The sequence below is a fragment of the Panicum virgatum genome, chromosome 5N (assembly GCF_016808335.1).
Source record: "Panicum virgatum strain AP13 chromosome 5N, P.virgatum_v5, whole genome shotgun sequence".
Classification (NCBI taxonomy): domain Eukaryota; kingdom Viridiplantae; phylum Streptophyta; class Magnoliopsida; order Poales; family Poaceae; genus Panicum; species Panicum virgatum.
The window spans coordinates 14,193,412-14,220,031 of NC_053149.1; the positions used below are offsets into that span (position 1 = coordinate 14,193,412).

General features: G+C 46.6%; 4 protein-coding genes across 4 annotated transcripts; 3 read left to right on the plus strand and 1 right to left on the minus strand.

Annotated features, from left to right (window-relative positions):
* The first annotated feature begins 2,713 nt into the window (after nt 1-2,713).
* Nucleotides 2,714-6,098, plus strand: LOC120675568. The gene is made up of 6 exons (XM_039956764.1): nt 2,714-2,913; nt 3,493-3,543; nt 3,643-3,694; nt 4,219-4,277; nt 4,688-4,733; nt 5,642-6,098. Exons 1-6 carry the CDS (start codon nt 2,830-2,832, stop codon nt 5,809-5,811), a joined length of 462 nt encoding a protein of 153 aa, XP_039812698.1. The 5' UTR covers nt 2,714-2,829; the 3' UTR covers nt 5,812-6,098.
* A 1,931-nt stretch (nt 6,099-8,029) lies between these two features.
* LOC120672981 (RAN GTPase-activating protein 2-like) lies at nt 8,030-11,006 on the plus strand. The gene is made up of 2 exons (XM_039953640.1): nt 8,030-8,251; nt 9,020-11,006. The coding sequence occupies exons 1-2, from the start codon at nt 8,047-8,049 to the stop codon at nt 10,693-10,695; spliced, it is 1,881 nt and encodes a 626-aa protein (XP_039809574.1). The 5' UTR covers nt 8,030-8,046; the 3' UTR covers nt 10,696-11,006.
* Nucleotides 11,007-11,409: 403 nt separating this feature from the next.
* Nucleotides 11,410-13,729, plus strand: LOC120672982 (protein PHYTOCHROME KINASE SUBSTRATE 4-like). Its single transcript, XM_039953641.1, has one exon. It carries the CDS (start codon nt 11,953-11,955, stop codon nt 13,516-13,518), a length of 1,566 nt encoding a protein of 521 aa, XP_039809575.1. The 5' UTR covers nt 11,410-11,952; the 3' UTR covers nt 13,519-13,729.
* A 6,906-nt stretch (nt 13,730-20,635) lies between these two features.
* Nucleotides 20,636-25,703, minus strand: LOC120672856 (phosphatidylinositol transfer protein 3-like). Its single transcript, XM_039953461.1, has 6 exons — nt 25,542-25,703; nt 24,530-24,642; nt 24,254-24,433; nt 22,601-22,699; nt 21,804-22,046; nt 20,636-21,271 (listed from the first exon to the last, which is right to left on the minus strand). The coding sequence occupies exons 2-6, from the start codon at nt 24,602-24,604 to the stop codon at nt 20,918-20,920; spliced, it is 951 nt and encodes a 316-aa protein (XP_039809395.1). The 5' UTR covers nt 24,605-24,642; nt 25,542-25,703; the 3' UTR covers nt 20,636-20,917.
* Nucleotides 25,704-26,620: the final 917 nt, after the last annotated feature.

The following is a 26,620-nucleotide window of genomic DNA, read 5'->3' on the forward strand; positions in this document are numbered from 1 at the left end:
TCCCTCTGTGCTTTTATTTGTTCTAGCTGCGAGTACCAGGCGTATATATATTGTTTAGTTCTTTCTCCATACCCCCTATGATGATTGATAAATTTTCGACATGATTATGATCGATTGTTAGGACTCCAGTCAAATGGCTCAGTCGAGGCGAATATTTGTTCAGATATGTTCGATTCTAAATATGCAAGGGTGGTCAGAGTTTGTAAGTTATTTTGTCCATCGGATGAAGTGCTTGCCGATGCACATTTAACAAGTTATAGCCACACATTGTTGCCAGAGCATGTTAATTTGTGTCACATATATTATAGTTATATGTAAATTATCCTATTTATTTTAAATTATAGATCATTTTAAATAGAAAAAAATTAATTTGCACCGTCAAACTGTCACATCAGCCCGATTTTCAACCTTCAACCACGAACACGGATAGCCAAAGTCATCCAACTATCGAAACTGGGCAAAGTTTGTCCCTTAGAATGTTTTCAATGGTGGTTTTTATTTTATGAAATTTAAAAATAATCAAATATAAAGTAAAAAATTCATAACTAATTCATTTTAAATCAGAAAAGTAAGAAACTAATACCAAGATTTTTCTAAAAATTACCTATCTATTGCCACTCTAATTCTCAGTTACTCAGTTATTTTTTTTCATATTCCTAGTATTTATTTGCTTATAGGATATTATTATTTTTGGAAAATAAGATTCAAATAGATCAATATTAGACCGATTACGTTTTTAGAAAATTTTGGTACCCATTTCATATTGATTTAAAATGAATTAAATTTTATTTTGTAGATCTAATGTGAATTTTAATTTTTAAAAATACAAAACTACCTTTGAAACCACCTTAATGTCCAAACTTGTTTGGTTCGATGGTTGGATTGCTCTCATTATTCCGTTTTGTTGGTAAAGGACTTTAGTTCGATGGTGTAAAATGGACCTTTTCCTTTTAATTACTTAATAATTAAAACTTTTTAATTGTGACCACATTTATAGAAAAGATATATTGATATCCACAGTACCACATAAATATGCTACCAAGATATATTTCATGGTGGATGGATTTAATAAAGCTGATTTGATGTGGTAGATGTTTCCATGTTGGTGTACTTTTTTAAAAAACTTGATCTTTGTCTTAGAATAAACTAAGATCATCTGAATTTTGAAATGGAGTGAATATTTTAGTATTATAAAATACGATTCGGTGGTCTACAAAGGTCGACCCAATAGAGAAGTGGCCTAGATGGCTAGACCATTGATTCAATGAACAGGAGGGTAGAAAAAAATAATGAAGGAAAAAAATCATATTTATCTTTGCCCAACTATGGCTGGCTGTTCGGCTGGACGTGGTTTGTCGCTGGTGCTGATTTGTTGTAAGAGAAAAATACTGCTGGCTGGTGGTTGATGTTGATTTAGTGTGAAAAAAAACACTGCTGGCTAGCTAGCTGACAAGTCAACTGAACAGAGCGTTGTCGAAATGTGAGTTTCTTCTGTAAACTGCAATATCAAATATTGATCCGCATTCAACTATCGAGGACCAATCACTAATTTTTTTCTCCGGATGACGACTAAACTCCAGTACTTTCACGATTTTTTTATCCTCGACGTCTAAATGCATTGCAGGTTAAAAAATAGAAAAAGAAGGTATGCTCGTGCTTAGTCTAACCTAACCTTTGTGTAATTTTAGTGTTTGGATGGCACGGGGGATTACATTACAGTGACTTTCAACAGAAGCCAAAGGTCGCTGGGGCTCCTATACATCTTGTGGAAGATAGTTAAACAAGTTATCTATAAAGCCCGCTAAACCCCATTTATTAAAAAAATATTGAACCAATATTTCAAAAATATTGAACCAATATTTTGAAAATATTAGTTCAACAATTGGAAAATATTGAACTATTGTTTCGAAAATATTGAATCAATATTTTAAAAATGTTGAACCCAACATCATCTCCATCTTCTCCGTCTCCGGCGGCCGGCGGCGGCAGCTCGGCGCGCTCGGGGCAGCGCGGCGGTAGTGAGCTGCTGCTCGCTCGGGAGGCGGCAGCGCAGCAGCAACCCGCAGCAGCAGCGCACGACAGTAGCGGCGCGCAGCAATTGCAGCAGCAGCAAGCAGCGGCGCGCAGCAAAATTGCAGCAGCGGCGCGTAGCAGCAAGCAGCAGCACCCAGCGACGGCCCCGCAGCATCGAGCAGCGCGGCGCACGCGGCAGCGGCGGCGAGCAGCAGCACGCTGCGACGGCCACGCGGCAGCGACCAGCAGCAAGCAGCGCGACGCACGCGGCAGCGACGGCGAGAAGCAGCACGCGGGAGCGGCGGCGAGCGGGGCGCAGGCCACAGGCGGATGTGCGGGCGGGCGGCGGCGGTGCGTGAATCGATTGATGAGGAAGGGGGCACGAGGAGATCTAATGCGTGAGATAGTTTGCACGAATCTCAAACACTGGAAGGTGTGAAAGAAAAATTTTTGCGGAAGATATAAAGGATTCCTGTCTGCAATCGGCTGTTGGGTGGGCCGAACAGTAAAAAGAGTTAGAGTTTTTCTACCTCCACTTCCCGGCCCAGCAGAACCCGCAATCACATATTCCCGTGGGCCGCCCAGCCCATTCGGACCACGGAATGCAACGAATCGGACGGCTGCAGCCGGCGCGCGGCCCGTGCGGTGGCCCGATCCCGGCCGCTGGAAATCTGCGTGCGCGGCGCTGGCACGAGGGTTTTTATCGCTGCGGTGGCAGGGTTTTCCAGTTCCTTCGGCTGCTGCGGCGACAGGCATCTCCCCTCTCTCCCGGGAGCTCGAGGCGGATCGCTCCGATCGATCCCTACCGCGGGCGCCATGGCCGCCGCGGGGGACGCCGCGCGGTGCCCTGAGATCCCCCGGCGGTGCCACCACTGCGCCGGGCCGCTCTCCAAGGACATGGTACGGCGACTCCCCGCGATCGTTCTTCTCCCTCCCGTCCATGATCCTACCGCCATCCGGGCAGAGTCGCGGTGGCTTTGCTGCGTCCATGTTTTTGTGTACGCCTGTCGCCTAACCTGTTGTTACTGCTACTAGTGGTTGTTGATTCTCCGCCTCGTTCCCGTTCTGCAAGTTGTTGGTACTTAGATGAGCTGTTCATGAAAGTACTTAGTTTGCAGAAATCGAAATCGGCAGCACGGCCGGGGATTATTATCGGGGTTGGAGGAAGAATACTAGGCTAATTCCATGTTTGTGATAAGCTTGACCTGCATTTTTTTCGCTGCATCTAGTGGCTGGTTCTCCACGGTCCGTAGTGTCCTTTTCTTTAATTTACCTACCTTAATTTTGGCCTGTCTTGGTTCGTTCTGCGAGTTTTGGTGCTCAGATACGCCTATGTTCTCGAGAGTAGTCATTTTATGCAGATTGACATTGGATGCCCAGCAGGGAGCTTTGCTTTTGGAGTTGGTGGAAGAATTCTAGGCTAATTTTCTAAGTAATTAACACAACTGGACTGATGCTCGATTTTGCTATTGCTTTAAGGAAACAAGCAGCTGGACGGTGTCTCCAATGGTTCGAGATAGCTTCTCCATGGTATGTTCCCTTTTCTAGTGTGACTGGTGTTGTGTAAGATCTTAGTACTTTGCTGTGGCAGTTTAGTATTTACACATGTTTACCTCCATCTTGTGGCAGATTGGTTCCGCTGTTGGGGGTATAGCGGGAGCATTTTATGGCTTCAACCACAGTATGTTCTCTTCTGTAATCGATCAGAGTTACTTCTACACTAGTTGATGTGTGGGTGTGGCAGTTATTTTGGGATCTACTATCTGCAGCTCATCTTGCATATGTATTGTGACTTCTGACTCTGAGTTGTGTTGCTAGTCGATACCTGCCTTTCGTACCGTGCTGAACCTCATTTAGCATTCAATCCACCGGAAACTTGCATGGTTATATTATTCTGTTGGGCCAGAAAAAAAACTTTATTTATGTTGTCCTCCCGATTTGGGATTGTCTTTGCATCTGAAAATTATGCTTTGCACATGGCAATTGGGATTGTCTTTTCATCTGAAAATAATGCTTTGCACATGGCAAAATGTTTGTTCATCCAGATCCCACCTGGTACATATGGAAGATCCTCCACCTCATTAGTTCATGTTATATTTGCTCATCTTTGTTTATGTCATGTAGATGTTTTTGCTGGGTATATTGTAAGTCTTTGTCAATTGGTGCTGCTGTACAAATGATAATTATTTTGAAATTCTAATGCAGCTATGCCTGTTGTTCGACGTTACATAAAGGGGCCAATGTGGATGCATTTTCTTGTTGGTGTAAGTTATCACATTACTTATAGTTCATACATCCATACTTTTCTTATGGAGCTGTTTTGCATGAACATTTGGAGTTAGGAATTTTTATTAACTTCATGACCTTGGCCAATACAGCCTTCAAGGTCATCAGGACCTGAAAGGGGGAGATGTGTCATTTTCTATGTGTACCAGTACCAACAGTCAAGACCTAATTAATTCTAAGTTGTTGTAAACACAGCATTCACAACTTGTCTATGGACAGAGCTGAATATCCAATCAGACCTTGTTCCATTTAACAATACCATCAAATCAGATATTCTCAGGAATGTTGGGCACTGTCTTTTTGGTCAAGAACAATAAAAAATGGATCATGTGGTGATCTGGTTCAAAGCAGTACTTACTCTGATCCTCCTTTTTTTCCCCTCATGCAGGCACCCCCAGTTATTGTTTTCTCTTCTGCATGTGCTGGATTAGCAGGTTAGGCGTTTAATATCTTCTAGATGTACTTATTTTCGTCTGTTTAGCTATTTTATGTGCATATTCTCTTGTCAATAATATTAGCGTTTTTATTATCATGGTAATGCTGGATATAACTACATTCCATTTACAGGGATTTTATGTTATGGATAAGTTCCGTTTGTTGGTTATGTTAGACAGTTCATATTGTTCACTATTGATAAAATGCACATGTTCCTTTAGTAATTGGGAAAGTATATCCTGTTAAGTATCTACCATACAATGTCATTCATATTTTGCTTTTGCAAACCTCCAGTAACCACTTGTGTGATTAAACCCTTGTAAGGCAATTTATGTGCACATCATCTTGCCTGTTGAATTATACGAATCGTTAACATATTACACATTGGCCGGGGCGTTGCTGCTTTTGGCGATGGTGTGCGCCATGGTGGTCTATATAGAAAAACATCCAACATAATTAACCTCAGCAATAGGAGATCACACAACAAATCTGGGATCAATCGATTGAGTGAGCGAATTCTTGCCATGGTTGTGGGTGGCTGTTGGCATTGCTGGCTGGCGACCTTTTGCGAAGTGGGTGGGGTCAGAAACCAAATCCATGCATGGTGGATGCGAGCGTTGTGGGAGGCACCGAGTGAGGAGGAACTGAAATGTGGCCATCGGCTGTCATGACACAATCAGAAATTGCACATTTTTCAATTTATAATGCTTCTCATGGTTGGTGTAGAGCATTTATTAGCTGTATAGATAGTTGAATGTCGTAGTGAAGATGCGTGGTAAGCAAGTATGGCTCTCAACTTTTTTTTTTTTGCTTCTTCTTGATATGACTATTCCGTGGAATCAGTTAGACAATACATTCACCGCATGACATTGTTATCACTGAAGTTATTTTTATCTTCGATCTGTAGGTGGTACAATACCAGCAGCTGCACAGCTGGTTTCATCATCCTATCACGCTGCCATGTCATCACCCTCCTCTGCCCGCTCTTCTCCACATACAGCCATGGCATCGCAGTCCTTTGCCCGCTCTGCTTCTCATGATGACATGCACAAGGCAAGAAGCTCCTCGCCATTGTAACTTGCCTGTCTTGAGAAACTATCCTCTCAACTATGCAAGACAAGAGGGGGACCCTCTATGAACCATGAATGCGCTTACCACTTCTAGCCAGTTTAATGAGGCACTTCTTTGTAAATGGTATTTTTGCCCCAGGATACTATATATACCCTGTTCATAAATTTTGGCTTTTATCTTTGTCTCGATGTATAGCCTATGGCCTCAGGCCAAGTTTTGTGGTCCAATAATTCCCGAACTGTCGTGAGGTTTTCTTCATATATTCCATCACTCGAACATAATCTTTTGCTCAATTCTAGCTTGGCATAATTCAATTCTGACAAGACAAAATTCTTGTAACTTATTTGTTTGTTCATGATGACGTTGCCTTGCAGAAATGTTTGAAGTTCAGCCCTTTAAATCGCGGGTCTACTTGTATTCAAAAAATATGTAGTGTAACTACTATGTAGGTAATTTCTTTTGGCAAAAAAATATTATATGTAGTGTAACTACTATGTATATGAATCGAAATTATGATAATTACGCTACACAACTGGCTTCCAAACTCCCAATCCCAATTTCTCCTTTGGGCTGAAAAGTTATAGCTCACATCCCATACCTCCGGCCCACAGGCCCATTAGTCGCCCCTGACTCCATGCTGCCATGCTGGGTAATTGGGTAAACCATGTGCGAAGATCCGGTCTTGCTGGTAAAATCAAAAGATTATAGCAGCAGTTAGGTGTCTGGTAAATATGTGATGCGTGATCAATGACAACATCCAGTGCGCGTCATTATCTATTACTGTCAGCAGTACCTAAATAGGCACAAAATAATAAGACTAAATAACTAGATATGCATGTTTTTTTAGCTTTTCCTTCCATCCATTCATCAAATTAAATCCGTCTCTCAGAATAACTGTCGTATAAGTGTTATAAGCATTAAATGTTATATCACATCAGAAAATTAAAAGAGTCATCTATGAGGAGAGAGGAGTTTCATAGGATAAAAGAAAAGTATATTCACCATAACACTTCTCCGAGACAATTACCAAGTTTCTTGTTTTAGTAAGTGTACGATGACATTTTTCACTAAAATTGATCTTATATGTGTGTCTTCTATCTACTTCCTCCATCCAAAAAAATACAATTGTTAGATTCGTGCCGGTTAAACTAGTTCAAGTTTGACCAAATTTATATTAAATAGTATTAATGCTTATATCTTCAAATAAATTATTACAAAAATTTAATCTATAACTAATCTAATGATATTTATTTTGTATCATATATGTTATTATTTTTTATATAAATTTAGTTAAAATTGATATAATTGGACTTCTCAAAAAGCAAAAATTATATTCTTTTGTGGATCGAGTGAGTATCATCAATGCTGTTATTGTGGAGTCCTCTAATGTAATCCCCAAAAGTTAAGTAATGACAGGCTCATATCCACCTCGGCTCGGATGCTCCGGCAGTCCAGCTTGAGGTGGCAGGGTTGCTCGAGCTCGGCTCATTGACAGCCTCCCGCTGGCTCACGCCTCAGGTTCATCTCCTCCTATATTTCAAAAAAAGGCAAAATTGGCCAGCGGACACCGTTCAAAGTTGGTTTTTGCCACAAACCACTAAAAAATGATGTCTTTGTTAGAAGACATTGCTCAAAAATGGTAATTTGTTAGAGAACACTGAACCCGTTATAATATTAGATTTTAATAGAAAGCTACATGAATTTCCCTCGTTGTCCTTGCCCCTCTCCTACCTCGCACCACGCTGGAGCACTGCCGGCCCGTCCGCCCCTCCCTCGCGAGCGGCGCTGCCCGCGCTGCGTTGGGAGCGCCGCCGGCCCGTCCGCCCCTTCCTCGCGCGCCGCGATGGGAGCGCCGCCAGCCGGCCGGCCCGTCCGCCCCACTCTCGCTGGGAGCGCCGCCGGGCGGCCGGCCCGTGCGCACCTTACTCGCCTGCCGCGCTGGGAGCGCGGGCGACTGGCCCGTCCGCGTCCACCCCTCCCTTGCGTGGTGTGCTGGGAGAGCAGGCCGCCGGCCTGTCCGCGTCTGCCTTCCCTTGCGCAGGGAGCTCCGGCCAAGACGCACGGCGCACTGCAGCTAGTTTGAGAGGCGCGAGAAAAAACAGTACTGCTGGAGAGGATAAGCACTAGGGGTAAATTTGTCTTTCAACATCACTCTATAATTAAATAGAATAAAATAGTGGGTACAATGTCCCTCAGCAAATATATATAGTTTTTTAGCAAAGACAAACTTTTTTAGTGGTCATGAGAAAAAACACCATTTACAGTGTCCTGCAGCAAATTTTGCCTTCAAAAAATGGTTCATCTCCTCCCTTTTTCTTAAACCTTCCTCTTCTCTCGGACTCTCTCCTCCCTTGCTCCTCCTTCCCTGGCGGCGCGACTGGGCGAGCGGCGGCGCCATTTGTCACGTCTTCGCCCAGCCCTTTTGCAGCCGACGAGCATCAACCAGGTATGCCCGCCCCTTCTCTTTCCTTCTGCTGTGCGAGACGGAGCACCCCAAACCCTAACAAGACTATTTGTATTAGGATCTGAATCCAGTTACAATATATTACCTACTAACTTCGATTTCGTTTGCGAAAACTATCGGGTCTTCCCCTATTTTGTATTTGTACTCGGATCTGAATCCAGTTACATGTATTTGTATTCGGATCTGAATCCAGTTACATGAGCACACCCATGTCCTATGCTGGGTCCGCCCCTGCGTTTGCAAGATCTTTTCCTTCCCTGTGATGCACTGCAGCTATTTTTGCGCAAATCCCGATTCACTGGCTCACTGCAACATTCAGGGGCTCATTGACCCTTGTCCAATGTAACTTTAGATCAATTCCCTGTTTTTGCTGCGAGTTTTTATTTTCTCGGACAACGCTGATAGAGCTTTATTTTTCTTTTGATGGAACTCGCGAAGCTCTTCATGCTTTTCTGACGAGTAAATGATTTGTTAGTCTCGTACATGCAAGATTGTAAGCAAACCACTTGAATGAATTGTTTGTGGCCTATGTATTTATTTAATCAATTGATGTCGGTACTGTAATGTACATTTTGATTAATTAACCATGCTTAGTTCTATGCATTCTCTCACGACTGTACTTATTTGGTTCCTCCAGGAGTCCAGGAGACTCTTCTCTTCATTTAGTACATACTGTAGTTGATATATTGCTCTTTTGGCTACTATGATATATAGTCTCAGGAAAGCTAATAATTCATTCTGTACTATTAGGGTGCGGTGTCAATTTTGAAGCTTTTCAAATGGATTCAGCAGGACAAGACTTCCAACCCAGGACATTCTCCATCAAGCTGTGGCCACCAAGTGAAAGCACACGCCTCATGCTTGTAGAGAGAATGACAGTGAATCTGTCCACTGAGTCCATATTTTCTCGCAAGTATGGACTTTTGGGCAAGGAAGAGGCTCATGAGAATGCTAAAAGGATTGAACAACTGGGCTTTACATCTGCAGATGAGCATTTCAAGAGAGAACCTGATGGTGATGGGAGTGCTGCTGTCCAGCTGTATGCCAAAGAAACTAGCAAGATGATGTTGGAAGTTCTAAAGAAAGGCCCAAGGATTACTGCAGAATCAGAAGCACCAGTGTCTGATACACCTCTTGGTGGTGATTCTGTATTAGATATATCTGGTGGCAAGCGTGCCTTTATCGAGGCAGAGGAAGCAAAGGAACTGCTGAGTCCACTAACCAAACCAGGAAACTCATATAAAAGGATTTGCTTTAGCAATAGGAGCTTTGGTATTGATGCTGCTAATGTTGCTGGACCTATTCTCGAGTCAGTTAAGAATCAGCTTACGGAGGTAGATATATCCGATTTTGTCGCAGGAAGGCCAGAGGACGAAGCTCTTGATGTGATGCACATATTCTCCAAAGCACTAGAGGGTTCTGTACTGAGATATCTAAACATATCTGACAATGCACTAGGTGAGAAGGGTGTCAGGGCATTCAGTGAGCTCCTGAAGTCACAGGAAAATTTGGAGGAATTCTATGTCATGAACGATGGCATATCAGAAGATGCTGCAAAAGCTCTTTCTGAGCTTATTCCTTCAACTGAGAAGCTTAAGGTTCTCCACTTCCACAACAACATGACTGGAGATGAAGGTGCTGTGTATGTTGCTGAAATGGTTAAGCGGTCACCAAATCTGGAGAGTTTCAGGTGCTCAGCAACAAGGATAGGGTCTGATGGTGGTGTCGCATTGTCTGAGGCATTGGGGACATGTACACATCTGAAGAAACTAGATCTTAGGGATAACCTGTTCGGTGTTGATGCAGGGATTGCTCTTAGCAAAACCCTTCCAAAGCTTCCTGATCTTGTTGAGCTTTACCTCAGTGACCTCAATCTTGAGAATAAGGGTGCAGTTGCAATTGTCAATGCCCTCAAACAGTTAGCACCACAGTTGGAAGTCCTTGAAATGGCTGGAAACGAAATAAATGCCAAAGCAGCCCCAGCTATAGCAGAATGCTTAACGGTCATGCAGTCACTCAAGAAGCTGACCTTGGCTGAGAATGAACTCAAGGATGCTGGTGCTGTGATTATTGCAAAATCTTTGGAAGATGGCCACGCAGATCTGAAGGAACTTGATGTAAGCACAAACATGTTTCAGAGGGCTGGAGCACGTTGCTTTGCACGGGCAGTTGCAAATAAACCTGGTTTTGTGCAACTGAACATCAATGGTAATTTCATCTCCGATGAAGGGATTGATGAGGTGAAAGATATTTTGAAGGCTGGTAAGAATTCGCTGGATGTTCTGGGCTCACTAGATGAGAACGATCCTGAGGGGGAGCCTGATGGCGGTGATGAGGAGGAGGACGACGAAGATGCCAAGGACGATGACGATGAGGACGGGCTCGATTTGAAGCTGCAGAACGTACAGGTGGAGCAGGATGATTAACCATGCTTAGGTTATTTAGATCTAGCTTTTGGTCCAGTAATCTTCTGAATACCAGCTATCCTAGACTTTTAGTTATGAGCAAATGCACTATGGCTCTACCATTTAGAGCTGAGTCGAGCAGCCTGGTGATGTATCCTTGCCGTTTATCAGAACTTTTTGTAACTCCTGAACTTTGGTATCTGTGGTTGTCAGGGTCAGGTGAAGCTGACTTGGAACTTATTTCATGGACCCTATTTAGTACTCCAACCTATTTGTTGTGGTGTTTTCGGGCGCTTCATTGGTTTATTTGCAATATTGTGGCATGTATGGATGTTGTCTATGATTTCCTTTACATAATGCTGTTGCCTATGTGTGGTGTGGGAACAACTGCACAGCAACGGGTGAATCATGTCGTTTTACTAGAATATTGCCGTTCCCTTTTCGAGCATATTGTTAGACGAATTAATAGATTCTCCTTTGAAGCACCTCGCACTCTGAAAGCCATGCGAGCTGCAGATTTTGGTTAAATGGTGGTGCTGGGACGAGGGTAGTAAGTAGTAACTGGCAATGCTACACCCTTTGCATTCTAAGCTCCAGGGCGCATCAGCGGCCTGCTACCAATTCTGCTGAACTTTTTACATGCTCAATGCCCGTCGAGCTTTTACCCTGCCAACATGATTTGCAGGAACTCGGAACTGGGCAACGATGAATCTCTTCGGAATTTGCTCTGGACGCCATGGATCTTTGTCGCCCGCGTGGAGACTGCTCGGTCATCTGCTTCACGCACGCCATGAATCAACCTCCGCCTTGTTCCTTTGGATTCGATTCAGCGTGCGACGTGCCTCTCCTGCAGCCTCTTCTACTTGCACAGCCCAAAGCCATCAACCTCGGGCATCTCTGTAGCAAGAAACTGACGCTCACATTTGCAACTTGGGGATCAGATTACCGGCGTGGCAGCGTGAGCGAGCCGGCCGGCAGGCCGCCGCCGCCGCCGACACGCTGCAGCAGGGTGGGCCGGCGTCTTGGGCCCGTCCCACACATGCCGCCGTCGCGCGCGCCACCGGAGCCACACGCTTTTTAAATTGGATTTCCCGCGGGCACTCGTCGCCCGCCTCGCTCGCTACGCTACGTGCTCCTCCCCCGGCGCGCCATCCCCGTCCTCCAGTCTGTACTCGCTTGGCTCCACCCGCGCTCCTGCTCCTACAAATCACGATCCTTCCCACCGTCTTCTTCCCCCGCCTCCTCATCGATCACGCACACAGTACATACAGCGGCGGCATGGACAGGTACAGGATCGCGCCGGCGCGACCGGTCTGCCTCTCCGCCGCCGCCACGGGGCCCGGCGGGGCGCACCTCCGCCCGGCGGCGCTGTCGTCGGGGCGCCGGTCGAGCGGCGCCGAGATCGGCATCTTCACGGCCGAACGCTACTTCAGCTTCAGCGCGGCCGACGTCGTCAGGCGCGACGCCGCGCCGGCGCCGAACCCTGATCACGCAGAGCTGACGCGGGTGTCCGTTCCGGCGGTGGACGCGGCCAGCCTGAGCGGGCGCACCGCCGCGTCGTCCGAGGCCAGCTGGAACAGCCGGTCCGGGCTGCTGTCCGTGGCGCACCACTCGGCCGCGGCGAGGCAGCAGAAGGCGGCCGGTGCCGGTGCCGGCGCGGCGTACGGGAGCGACCAGGGTTACCAGCGCGGCAGGAAGAGGGGCGGTGGTTCCGGACAGTGGTGGACGCTGTTCGGCCGCGACTGCCCCTGCGCAGGCAGGAAGGCGGTCACCGTCGACGTCGCGTCCGAGCCGAGGAGCCCGGCGGCGGCGCACTCCGACGCCAGGTTCAGCCCGCAGTCCGCCGTCGAGGAGTGCCTCGACAGCGACATCTTCAAGGCGACGCACCCGTCTCCTCCAAGAGCTGCAGCCGGTGCTCACCAGGAGCTCGCCAAAGTGAAGGTCACCGTGACGCCGGGGAGCCGCGCGTTCCCCCTCGCCGCCGAGAGCGTCCTCGCGGCGGCGCCAAGCCGGAGCGCGGGCGGCGCGCCGTTGGCCGCTTTCAAGGCGGATATCGACCGCCGCGTCGTGACCTCCGGGGGGTTCACGTTCCCAACAGCGCTCGGCGCCGGTAGGGTCGTGAGCAACGGCAGCGTCTTCGACGAGCCGCCGCGCGTGTCGCTGGAGGTGTTCCACCCCATCGACGAGGACTCGGTGATCCTCGCCGACCCTCCGCCGGCCATGCCACTGGCGTGCCGCGCCGGGCTGCTCCCGGCGCGCGCTCCGCCGCCGGCCGCGGCGCTGGCAGACGAGGAGGCGATGAGCGACGCGAGCTCGGACCTGTTCGACCTGGAGAGCTTCGCGGCGTCGTTGTCGTACCCGACCACGTACCGCGGGCGGGGCAGCCGCCGGAACTCGGCCGATGACGACCTCCCCTACGGCTCCGCGGCGGCGGCGGCCGCCGCCGAGCCGGCGCTGAGCGAGTGCATGTACCCCGCGAGCGAGGCCAGCGTGGTGTGGAGCGAGGTCACGGCCGAGGGCGGCGCGTTCGACGCGGCCAGCGTGGCCAACTTCTCCAGCGCGGCGTCCGCGTGCTACGTCGACGACCTCCGCTACACGGTCCCGGAGTCCCCCGAGGCCGGCTTCACCGCCGCCATGTCCCGCAGCGCCGGCCGCAAGAAAAGCGGCGGCGGCGGCGGATTCAGGAGCAGCTGCCGGTGCGAGAAGGCGGTCAGCGTCGGGCCCACGCCGGTGCGGGTGGTCCGGCCGCCGGCGTACCCGGGCGCGGCCGGCAGGAAGATGGGCGGCGACGGCGCGGCACGGTACCACTCCGGCCGCCGCGCGCACGTGCCGGTCCGGACGTGACGCGCGCGCGCGCCGTCAACTAGCCGGGCCGGCGGTGACAAGCGCGCACGAGGTTGTCCTTTTTGTTGGTAGATTTTGAGGATTAAAATTATGTCGATATATTTGTTATCACGAGTTCACGACGTTGTCGCTATGTACAAATGTGGATGCTTTTAGCTTGTTTATTTGGATCGTGGTGAGAGTGAAACTGCTGTCTTATGACAATATCATACATCCACTCGTGGTGTTTTAATTTCTTCTAGTTATTGCACAAAATGAGGCACCTCAATACTCATAGATCTGCTGTGAAACACTCGCCAATGGTCGGATTTTCTCTCACGCGGTTCTCAAGACAAGCACAAGAACATCGTAGACCAAGACCAAACGTGACACAGATGAAGCACTATTTTTATAATAATAATAATAATAATAATAATAATAATAATAATAATAATAAAAAATCTACAGGAAAAAATAGGAACCACCCAGCCAGCGAGATCAGACACAGAAGGTACTAGAGAGAAAAAAATACTAGAGAAAAAGGTACTAGAAAGTACCCAATTGATGGACTAGTACCAAATATGGTGGGATCGATATCTACCTTATTTTAAATATTTTAATACAGCAAAGAGTAAACGGTAAAAGCACGTGATATTAATGTTTGTTTAAAATATATTTTGTTTACATATGTGCTTGTCAAACTATCCGCAGGGCAGATCCAGGGGGTGCAGGGGGGGCTCCAGCCCCCTACCCCCATTGAGCCTCCCAAAACCCTCCAACAAATTTCAACCATAAATGATAAAGAGGAAGAAGAAATGAAGGAAGAGGAAGAAGAAAAGGAGAGAAATAAAAAGGAAGAAGATAAAAATAAACCTCTCCTAAAATTTCATACTAGATTCGCCACTGACTACCAGGTAAGGACTTCCCCCTCCAAGCGGGTCCGGTCTGAGCCCCTGCACGAGCGGCGGGGTGAGCAGCGATGCAATCACCGGAGCATGGCTCATAAAGCTATTCTAAAATATGTTTGCCCTCTTCTCCGGAGGGATCGGACTTGTATTCTATGATCATTTTCTCCGGGCTTACGGTGGTGACGTGCATTTTCTCCTAAAACTTTGCACGCACATTACCGTCATCTGATTCCTTTCTGAACGGACTTTTTTCGCCCATTTCCATCGCTTGTGCACTGGAGCGACCCTGCCTGCAAAATCCGTATCTATTGGATGAATAATCAGTGTGACAGGTCGTCTCATCTCGCCCTTTTTGCATTTGAGTGTGGAGGCGATTTTGCCATGTCACCCACTGATGAGAGGCAGGCCGCTCGATCGACATGTCTCCGGCATGTCATCAGACTTCAAGAGAGGAACATTCATCCATTCTGCTGGCTGGAGGTAGGCAGGAATGCAAGTTGTATATATTTTAGTTTAAAGTTGATAAAATGAATTAGAATGACATTCTATGTAAATAATTTGGAGGAGAAATAAACTAAAGTGGTATGCCATCGTAATTAATTAGCTGATTAAAAAAACACTATTGGGTACCCACTTGCATATTTAGAGGTAGCTTCTTCTCATCAATTGATCATATCTTTTTTCGTGTTCAGGAAATAAATCAGAATCTTCTTACTTGCATTATCAAATTAGTTGCGATTGGATTACAACTATATTGGGCTAGAATCAATTCAATTTTGAACTGCAATAAGCCTGGTCGTCTCTCAAATAGATTTTCGCCATAATGCATGGTGGGTTCTATGGTTAATTCAGAAAAGAAAACTGAAGGAATGGGTGAATATAATCTAGTGTTAGCTGGTTTGGCTTGTTCCTGCATATAGGCATGAGCTCCTTACTGTAGGGAGCACATGAAGTGCACGTCGAGCTACCAGCAAGTTCGTTGTGTCCACCTCATGCTAGATGAAGACTAGAGCCATTAATTATGATCAACACGGGCATGAGTCATGACCGCATGAGAAACATGTATGCACACATCCAAAAGCTACATTAATTATGATCAACAATTTAGGCTCAATTATTACCTTAATCGAAATTGCTGTCGCTTTTACAACTTTTAACATTCGCCTAATAATTTTTTGAAAAAATAAACAAAGAAGAGCAAAAAAAAACCAAACAAAGGAAGAAAGAAATGGCGCCAATCACGTCATGGAGCACAGTGGGTGACTGTAGCGTAGGATAAGACGTCGAGGGATGACCAAGTGTCGTGCTTGGTGCCCGGCCTGGCATTGGCATGGCCCCGTATGCAACCCTAGCACCCTGCTGCCCGGCCGCAACGGAACAGGACATGGAAGACAGGCACCGAGACACGCCCTGCCAGCGCGCGCGCGCGCGTACGTGGCCGCGGCGCCGCCCCATCATCGCGCGCCGCCGGCGGAGCAGATCTGAATCGTCTCGCGCGCGACGCCAACGGGTTTGATCGCCTCTGCTTGTTCGAAGCGCGCGCGCGTCGCTGTTCCTTCCAATCCTCCTCCAAGCCTCCAAAGCAAAGCAAGGGCAGCAACCAGCAAGGGGATGGGCCGGGCATGTGCGGTCGGCCGCCGGTCGACGATCTCGCTGGGAAACAGGACGCGGAGCAGAGCTGAGGTTTCTGAAGGGCTTGTGCCTGCTGCTTCGTCAGCTGGATTTCTTTTCTTTTTTTTCCCTGACCGAGGGCAGCTTCGTCAGTTGGATTGGAGCCGAATAGCTGATGCCGTGATGCGTATGGATGAGAGGTTGGACTGATGAGTCGCGACGACCGGCCCCACGAGGATGGACCCATGCGTCACGGACTCACGGGGATGAGAAATATGGAAGGCGTACATTGTGTAATTGTGGGGAATCAGCCCAATTTGATCCCGCCTAATCGAGTCATCGTCTATTGATCAACTCGATTAGAGAGAACCAACTCCGGTAGTTTTTGAAATGTGTCATGAGCATGCCCAGAATTTAAACACACTCCACTAGCACAATAACAATACCATACACAATCACATCTATACACAAGTGAATATTACAAAGGAGTTTAAAGTGTAGTACATCAAGTCTCAGAGTTTTGCAGCGGATAGTTCTACAACTAGCACTTCATACATCGCAAAATAAGAAGGTAAACATTATATGCCGATAGTGCCCTTCACAAAGCCACCGGCCATCTACTCCTCACCCGCACCTCCGTCTGCGGGGTAGAAGTAGCCGAACATGGCCTCCGGCTGCGCATCACTTGCATCAACTTAACGATAGCACCATGAGTACAAAGGGTACTCGCAGAACTTATCTAACATGGGTATATATATTCCGACCTCAAGGAGAATGCATTTGGTTAGTAGCAAAGGTTAGGTCATGGCATTTAATTTGTTTTATAAAAAAGCATCTATCTTTGATCAAGTTGTGATAAGCAAAAGACAAGCATCTATAATCTCTAAGTCATACATCAATACAATTGCGTAAGTAAAGTGATCATATACAACTCGAGATCAATCTTCCATGAACTCATCACGAAACTTTACAATGGTGCGAACCTCAAAGAGCGTGCTCACTGTCCGAGAGCGCGGCTATTGCAATAGATTAAAGACCCTGCATGGGGGTACAAATTTACCTACACGAGGCTAAGACCAACGCCCATACCCACGGCCAAGGATAAGGGTTGATTCATACCCCAACCGTTCACACAAACACAACCGACTATGATCGAACGGTCCGGAAGGACAAGTACACAGAAACCGTCGACCACACTCCATCACGACCCGCACCGAATCCGATCAAGGCAAGGTGTGACTCATGCTAATTGGCTTGCCTTCCCATTATCAAGCATGTGGTTTGTACTAAAAGGTGCTCAAGAGACCGGCGACCAAAGAGACGGTCCTTAACCAACTCAAGCAAGACTAACCATTTGGACTCCTTTCCATCATGGCCCTACCATTCTTGCCCAAGTTCGAATCACAATTCATAGTTGCTCACATTTATTTCATCATCATCTAGGAGTGTAGAATTAATCAAGCATCCTATAGCTCGCGAGTGGCGGTGCCTTGCCACCTCTTGTCTTCTACCGAGGCTAAGCATGGCTAAGCATATTGTTCGTGACTCCTAACAACCATACTCAACTATGAGGAAATATCCTAAGCAAGGTTGGTAATGCATCGAATGGGTTCTAAGCAAACATTAATACATATACATAGTAACTCATGCGCAATCAAGATACATATATAAACTTCATTGATCCAAAATATAGGATAAGAGAATGCTTAGGTGCCTGCCTTGAGTCTCAAAAGAAGCGTCGTCTCCCATGGGCTCCGGCTCACCCTCCTCTTGCTCCGGTGTCACGGTCTCTACACGAATGCAATTGATGCTTGATAAATGAGTATGTCATGAGTGTATGCCATGATGTGTAAATGACATGAGGAGGCATGTTCTAACAAGGCCAAACCATGATATAGAGTCTAGGTATAATGTGTACAAGTGGGTTGTTCATGAATGAGTGCAAGGGTGCTGAACAAGTAAGGTCGGACCGTCCGGTCAGGGAAGCGGACCGCCCGGTCTGAACGGCGGACCAAGTGGCGGACCGTCCGCCGGTCAGTTGCGGACTATGTTAGGGTGAAAATATGCTCTCTGACTAAATCGCGAACTGTCCGTGTGGGTTAAGCGGACCGTCCGCCTCTCAATTTTTGAAAGGCTGAAATCGTGCAGAGACTCTGTTGGTTTGGTCGGGAGCTGGCGGACCGTCCAGCCATGTCGGGCGGACTGTCCGCGATACGACCGAGGCTCACTGGCGAGCTTGCCGCCGGCAATTCTGGCCACGGTTTAGGGTGGGGTTTGTTCCTAGAGGTTTCTGGGAGTTTAGTGAGTTCACTTTGGTAACTAAACCTCATATGCATTAGGGTTTCGAAGCTCTAGATCATCAATGGTGGTTTGTGCTCTAGGTGAGCTCTTGGCTTCAATCTTAGTCAATGGGAACGGATCGGGGAGGGGGTACACTCACCGGCGTCGAGTAGAATACCGGCGAGGGCTCCAAGGCGACGGGGAGGGCTTGGGGAAGCTCGGGATCGTCTTCCTTGCTTGAAGCTTGAGGGAGGGGATGAAGTGGAAGAAGAAGCTTGTTGGGAAAGCTCCTCACCAAGGAAGAAGAGGAGATCGGGATGGTGCAGCTCGCCGGCGTTGTTCTCCTGCGTCCTCCGGCGATGCTCCGGCGAGGTGGAGGGGCTTCAATGGTGGGGGAGAGTGTGGAGCTCCTCCATGGCTTGGGGCTTGAGAGAGAAGGTGAGGGGAGTGAATGAGGGAGAGAGAAGACTAGGAGGAGACTCCCATGTGTTAGAGGGTCGGGCTGACGAGTGGGGCCGCGAGGGGGTACGTGGCGCCAAGTCTCTGCGCGTATGACACGCATCGGAGATGCACTAGCGGACCGTTCACGAGTGAGGCGCGGACTGTCCGCTGGTGGGTGACGTGGCAGGGGAAGTCGATGAGTCCGAGGTTGACCGTGGTCGGCCACGTGGCAGAACCGCGGACCGTCCGCCGAATCGGGGCGAACTGTCCGCCACTACTAAAAACAATGGATTAGCCTAAGATTCAATTCTCTCCTATGTGTGAGTTAATTATGCTTAATGCTTAATGATGCACATGATGACATGTTTCTTCTGTTAATTAACATAGGGCTGTTACAGTAATAATCTGCCTATGCAAATTTCGAATTTGAACAAAAACTTCTACAAGAAACAAAATGAGAAATCGGCATATGAATACGAGCAACAGTTCAATCCATAACTATCCATTTTCTGGTCCTGTTTAGTTGCCAAAATTTTTCCTATAGTACCCATCGCATCGAATCTTCGGACACATGCATGGAGCATTAAATGCAGTTGAAAAAAATAATTAATTATACAATTCAACTGTAAATGACGAGATGAATCTTCTAAGCCTAATTAGTTCATGATTGGACATTAATTGACAAATAACAACGAAAGTGCTACAGTACTCAAACCTAAAAATTTTCTCCAACTAAACACAGCCTCTGTTTTCTCTTTTTTTGCAAAGTTTTTGTTGCATCTCAAATTTTGCACATGTATATAGATAATTGTATGATCTATCATTCTATCTCTTCATATTTTGATTGAAACTTTTAGTGCACGGCATGGGTGAGACCACGTTACTCCTTCTATTCCATTGTGTAGAAATATGTCAATTGTGTTTCAAATTGTATATATCTGCTTCCTCAAGCCGTCGGTTTAGGCTCATACACACCTAGTTTGACGCGTGATGAATGCAACATCTATCCGCGCACGCTTCTTAGGGGCAATCAGCACCTACTTCAACGGGATCATTTGATCGGCCTGGACGCCCCAAAATGCAAATTCTGTAGTTGACTGGTGGTTCAAAAAAATTTGGATGGTAGATAGGTTGTGTCCAAGAGTCTGGCTATTCACATTTTTTTTTTTTGAACCAACCACACAAGAGTGTGTGAGTTTCGTTGATATAGCAGAAACCTGTTCGCATTTTTGGATGGTAGACAGGTTGTGTGCAAGAGTCTGACCGTATAACCCAAAATGCAAATTCTTTAGTTGGGTGGTGGTTCAAAATAGATTTTTGGATGATAGATAGGTTGTGTGCAAGAGTCTGGCCGTATAACCCAACTTCACTTTGCCCGGTGATAGGAAATCACCTTTTTCATAGAGCTCAATGAAGTAACTAATTTATCCTAAATGTGTGTAATGGGGTTCTTGAGCGGGTCGATAATGTAAAGAGGGGTAGAGGTAGACCTAAACTGACGTGGGATGAGTCGGTTAAGAGAGACCTTAAGGATTGGAATATCTCTAAAGAGATAGCTTTGGGGATAGGAGCGCTTGGAGACTAGCTATCAATGTGCCTGAACCTTGAACTTATTTCTTTCGGGTTTCATCTCTAGCCTACCCCAACTTGCTTGGGAAAAAAAGCTATGTTGTTGTTGTGGTCGTCGAAGGGATTACTCTAGGGTTGGGTATAATAAAAGACACCCGTTTTGAAGCCAACGTTACTGTCTTATAACGACATCATCAGTTATATACGAGGTTAATTGCGGTAGTGGGCTGTTACAATTTTTATAATTGTTCAAGTTGATATACGTTCTTCGGCAACATTTAGAAAAATCTGGGTAGCGCTAGTGCAACACATATAGGGCTCCTGCGACGAGTAACCAAACAAATGGCTCGACGAAGCCCATCTTATTGAGAAATTCATGTAGTACATCGCTATTGATGGTCCAAATTAAACTCTCTTCCATATTCTCTAAATTATCATGGACATAAAACATACATCCCTTCTAGACCCGACAGCGTGATCTGACCAGCTTGTAAACTGGTGCCCTCATCGGTCCAGACAATAGCTCCAGTTAGATAACTGTATGTCGAGTTGTCGACCTAGACAATAGCTCCAGCGTGATCTGTCAGCTCGAGCAGCCAAAGAAGTCCAGCTCAGCCGTTCTTCTTTGGGGTGCTGTGTTCATCGTCACCATGTCTCGGAGAGTCGGTTCCACTGTAGAAGGAGGCCTCGCTCGAGGCGTCCGAGTCTGCGCCATTAGCCTCCTTCTCAGATGATCCAAGGAAGCTATTAGTTGAGCTGTGCAAAGATCCCATTTTCTTGTCGTCCTCCTGCATTCGCTCTGCATAGCTGTTGTACTCAAATGTAGCTGGGTTCTTCCCCCCGAATGCCGAGTCGAGCTCCTCCATGTCAAATACCTCTGCCATTATCTTCTGGCTCTCCTTGTCGTTGGAGTACACAAACTTCACCTTCTTGCGGGTCTCATGGTCCAGGAAAGGCTTCACTATCTGTCAGTTGTAATTATGGTTAGACTGTTTGGCGTTATGATCCCTAGAATGACTTGCTTGAGAGTAGAAAGGATGAAAGCAGTGAAAATTGTATTATAATGAGGGTCAAAAGGACTGAAGACTGCTGCTGCATCCAAAAATTGATTCAATGCAATGTATTTTCAGTGTGCATATGTAGGATCTCATAGTTTAATTTCCACAGTTTGGGTTCAGGTTTAGGTACCAGCAGACAACAGAACACATCATGGAACACAGATGAAGACAATTACATTTCAATTTTATTAGTTTAAATTCATTGAGAATGATATTAGATGGGATAACAAAAATTTTTAACTATTTGACAAACGAATCTAACTAGAGAATGTAGGTGCAATAAGTAGTTGACCAAATCCCATCAGTGTGGACCAATATCACAAAATCAGTGTAGCAATCACTCCAATACTGAAGCATACCTACTACAATATGGTGAATATGACCAACAAAAAAACAGATAAAATGCTGGAATAATTGAACAGAAGTCAGTTGTGCTCACCTTCCAGAATGATTCAAATATCCTAGGAGGATTGTAAAGGATTGCTAGCCCCAACCTCTCAGGATAACAGTCTTGCAAGACATTGACAGTCTCACGGGTCACCTTCAGTGGTGTGCTTCCCAATGTCCAGCTCTGGAAATCTGTCAGCCACACCATCTTCTCTTGATCTTCTGTCAGGTTCATAATCGCTTTCTCCAGAGAGTAAACTAGATATTTGATCTGCCCTGTTGCTGAGGTAGTGTTCTGTTCCATTGTAAAAAAAAAAACAGTGTTAAAAAAAACAGGCGCTTCGCATTTGTTTGAGAAACTTTTGCACCTAGGCTCCACAATTATATCAGTTCATCAAATCAACACAAAAATAGGCAATCCTCGAAGTAAACTATTACCATTCAAAATCAACAGTTAACACTCCAATTGATATTATAAAGATGTTATGGTAACTAAGGGAAAGAAAGATAGTGTTCAGTGCAAAGCTTGAACTTCTCCTTTTGTTTCTCCTAATAGATTGATTTTGTAGTTACATCATAAGGGTTGACAGACCACATACTCAGCATTCGTAGTTTATACTCATATGGACAGGCTTAGCACTTCGCAGATAACACTACGATTATGGTTATTACAAGCACTTAGTAACATACTCATATAATTAAATTCTAATTTCCGAGCGTATTAAATGGCAGTTATATTATATCTAATGCAGAATCATACATAACACCTCTGCAAGATGAACAAAATCTCAATATCTCAAGATGCCAACTGAATTATTTCCAGAAATTTACTGCAGTATCTAAACTAACCTCTAAGCCAGGCCTCAATACAAGAACAGTTCTCCCTTGTTTGTCCTTGTAATCTGCCCTATATATCTTTCCAGTTTCTGCTTCCTGTGCAATATCTGCCTGAAGGTGGTAAAAGGGTGAGATAAGTTATTATGTTATAAAACAGGAAAATATGAGATAATTGCTAAGAACAAATACTGGCGGGTTTTGGACTATAAGCTGTTCTCCCAACAATCAATGAAAATAATCCTTAAATTAGTGCTCAAACTAATACTGGCCATGCTTATTCCTCTTATACCAAACTTCCAGATAGCTTATACTGAACTGCCATGGCTTTTTACTAATGGGTAGAGAAAAGGTGGGTAAGAACTATAAATGCTGCGTTACTACCGGGTGTTAAGCACTGAGTTGGCAATAGCGCTACTGCCAGCAGCAAGGAATAAATTAGCTGCACAGTGTTAATGTTTACATTTTGATTAAAATGCTGGCAGCAAGGGATACATTGTCTGTACAGTGTTAGTGTTTACATTTAGATTAAAGAAAAATGGATAATTCAGTTGTTGGCTGTTTGCTTCTAGCCCTTGTTTTTGGTCAATGCCTCTGCCTGGCGATGCGCTTTCATCAAAATACTTGTATTTATCACTGAGATTTATGACTTTGACATCAGCTAAAATCTCTCTCGCATGTCTTATTCATTAAACTAGAAAAAATAAATAAATAAGCAAACATCAGTACAGAGGTATAAGCACAGCACTTGCAAAATGCATATATTAGTATTATGTAGTTGGGCAGCTGGCCGACAGGCAGACAACCAGCATGAACGATAGCTAGTAAAGCTTACCGTTACCAATGGTCACTACCTGCCAATCTGCACTCCTCATCCTTGGCTCCAATCTGCGCTGCTCCCATCAGCACACGGTTGCCCAAGAGAGGGAGTGAATGGGGTGAGGGGGCACCAGCCCAGTGGCTGCCAAGCCAAGAGGCACTCACCGCCTCTCACGTGCTCACCATCTTAGGGTGGACCGCACAGTCCAGGTGAGGGGCTCATGAAAGCAGATCTAGAGGAGATGAGGACCTTGAAGCCATGTGATTGTGGAAGGAAGACCTGGCAGCCTACATGGTTCGAGTGGAGTAGCGGAGAGATACAGTCGAGAGAAGAATTGGCAATCACAGGAACGAGCCACGGGACGTTCTCTAGCAGACCACCTTATTTCCAAAAGATGTGTGTAAACACTGTGTGTTCTGTAATAGCTATTATCAGCTGGTCCTGGGGTCCACGCTATTGTTGTTTTTGGCAAAATACATCTGTTGTGCCCTAAGAATAGCAGAAACTGCAGGGTGACATATGCAGGCTAACTTGGTAGGTAGCCTTTTGACTAGGTCACGCACTATTACGCATCACGTCTCAGCTTGTTGATCCATACATATTGTGTGATTCATGCACGTCTTCAGAGATTCTTATCTAGCTCAAGAGTCAAGACACAACAGGTATGCAGACTACACACTGCAACCCTGCAGAAGAGAGATTCGACACACTATGCAAGGGGAATGCTATACCCTTTAGGGAGGTATCCATACAATTTGTGAGCTACTTCCCATCAATGTTTGTATGAACTAGTTACTAGTCTATGTATAGCCTGTAAACACATGTATCTTCAATGAAAATAAACATACCCAGCAAATGTTCTCTGGCTTGAACGCGAGCTGCCACTTCACAGCTGCTTTCATCATCTTACTAGCTTTCTGCACATTCCAGTTCCTTGCTCGAAGAAATCTCGACAACGAGGCATCTGAAAGGAAATCCTGAATGGCTGCTGATGAGTATTCACCAAGCTCCTTGCGTAATTCATTTATCTGATCCATAAAACAGTACAGCAAGTTAGCGCTTCAAAGAAACTAATTTACTAAAAGGGATCCAGCGGAGATGTTTAGGCAGTATTGCACGCTCACTTTTTCTTGTTGTTCTTCTAGGGACAAGCCTTTCTCAGTTGTACCACTGTTGCTTGACTTGAACAGAAAGGACATTTCAGCACCTTGGTGAAGCAGCACGGATAGATGCGTAGCTGCAAGACGTGCAGAAATACTATTATGAGAAGAATGAAGACGCAAAAATAATTTCAATCAGCTACATTGTGCAAAGAAATCGCACACTCATTACAGATTTCAGATCAGGAGGGGAGGGCAGGGGCACGAATAATTTTGGTTGTAGTGATACTCTACTTGAACACGTATTTTATAGATTTCGGTAGGCACTGGGAAGGGTTGCCTACTTTCGCAGCTGCAGCTTTATGAATGCCATACCGAGTTTAAAAGCCACATAAACACACATCACAGTCATGGTCTCACTGCAAACAGAAGAAAAGCAATCTAGCAATAATATATACAGACAGCCGCAGGCTTCGACTGTTGATAATTCAATGCCAAACATCGAAATCTCCGAAATGGGGGGAAGTGAATAGGGCAGGCCGGCAGGCCAAGTCAATGTCATCCACGATCTCCACTCTCCAGGACCGACAGCGAGCAGACATGGAGATGCAACAGCATTCAAGGCACTAGCACGGCGGGAACGATGCAGGCAATCGGCCCTCACATGGCGGAGGGCTGGATCTGAGCACTGACGGTGTTCCACGCCGCCAGGTCGAGATCGAGTCAACGCGACACGGCAACTGCCAGTAGGCAGCTCCGATCCTCCGGGAGCCGGGGACCGCCGGAGGAGCTGCGAGGTGGAACGGATCCAAACCACACTCCGCGTCACATCAAACGAGGAAACCCCAAACCAAGCGATCTCCCGGCGAAGAAACAAAGCCGCCCGGCGTGGGAATAGCGACCACGAACCTGATCCCACCCGCGGAACAGGGCGCCTAAACCCCCGACCCCGCTAACGACCGGGAACTCGCAGGGGTCAGACCGATCGCCGAGAACTGCGAGGCAGCAGGCGGGAAGGGGGAGGGAGGGCACGCACCTGGGTCGTTTCGGCCCCCGCCGCGCGCGCCCGCGGGAGAGCGGAGGAGGACGGTGGAGGAGCAGTCGGGGGACCCTGGGGGAATGGAAGTGTGGAACGGGGCGGGCGGGGAAAGGAATCGGGGGGAAGGGGCGTGGGGGATAAAGAAAAAGAAGAAACAGGTGCCCGGCGTGCGGCACGGGTGGCGGGGGCGAGAAGTCGCCGGTCGCCGGCCCCGCGCGTGGAAGGCGAGGCGGGTGCCAACAAGGGTTTGAAATTTCGCCCAAATTTCGGTGAAATTTGACGTTTCCGCTCGGTACCGGGAAAAAATATTTCGGTATTTTCGGAAAATTTCGTTTTGAAAATTCAAAATTTAAAAAAAATCGCCGAAATTCACCAAAATTCGAATTCCGTTTCCGCCGATCACCGGGATTTCACCGGAAAACGAAATGGTTAACCCTGGTGCCAACAGCAGCCGAGCACGGTGGTGCGGTGGCGCGTCAGGTGTCACGGGGATGCTGCCGCGCGGCGCGGCGCGGCGACCGTTTCGTCTTCCTGGCCGTGCACCGGAGGGCAATGGTACGGGGGATCTGGACATGTGGTGGACGGTGGACACTGACGGCCCTCCGACTCTCCGAGAGATATTTTCTGCTCGCACGGCTTGAGTGGACCGGCCTAGTGGGGCAGGCGGGCAGTGTGCGGTGGAAGAGTGGAACGAGTCAGCAGCACGTTTTCATAGGGGCTATAAAACGAAAATGATAAAGAAAAGAAAAACTAGAAAAATAGAGAAAATGGGATGAAATCTCTTGAATCGAAAGAATTCGTGTGCGGGAGATTATATTTCGAAAGACTTGGAAATCGGATGTCAAAACGTGTGAGACGTGTGTATTCAGTGTCAAATATCGAAATTTCTCGTTGCAGGCTTGCTACACATTGATGATCAAAGGAAGTGGCTAGTCAAAACATGCCAGCTTCTAGAGTCAAGGAAGTGGCTAGTCAAAACATGCCAGCTTCTAGAGTCTTTAGCTATGAGTTATTCGCGTCCATGGATGATCCTTCATTTTATATTGATCATAAACATAACATGACCTAAACTCTAA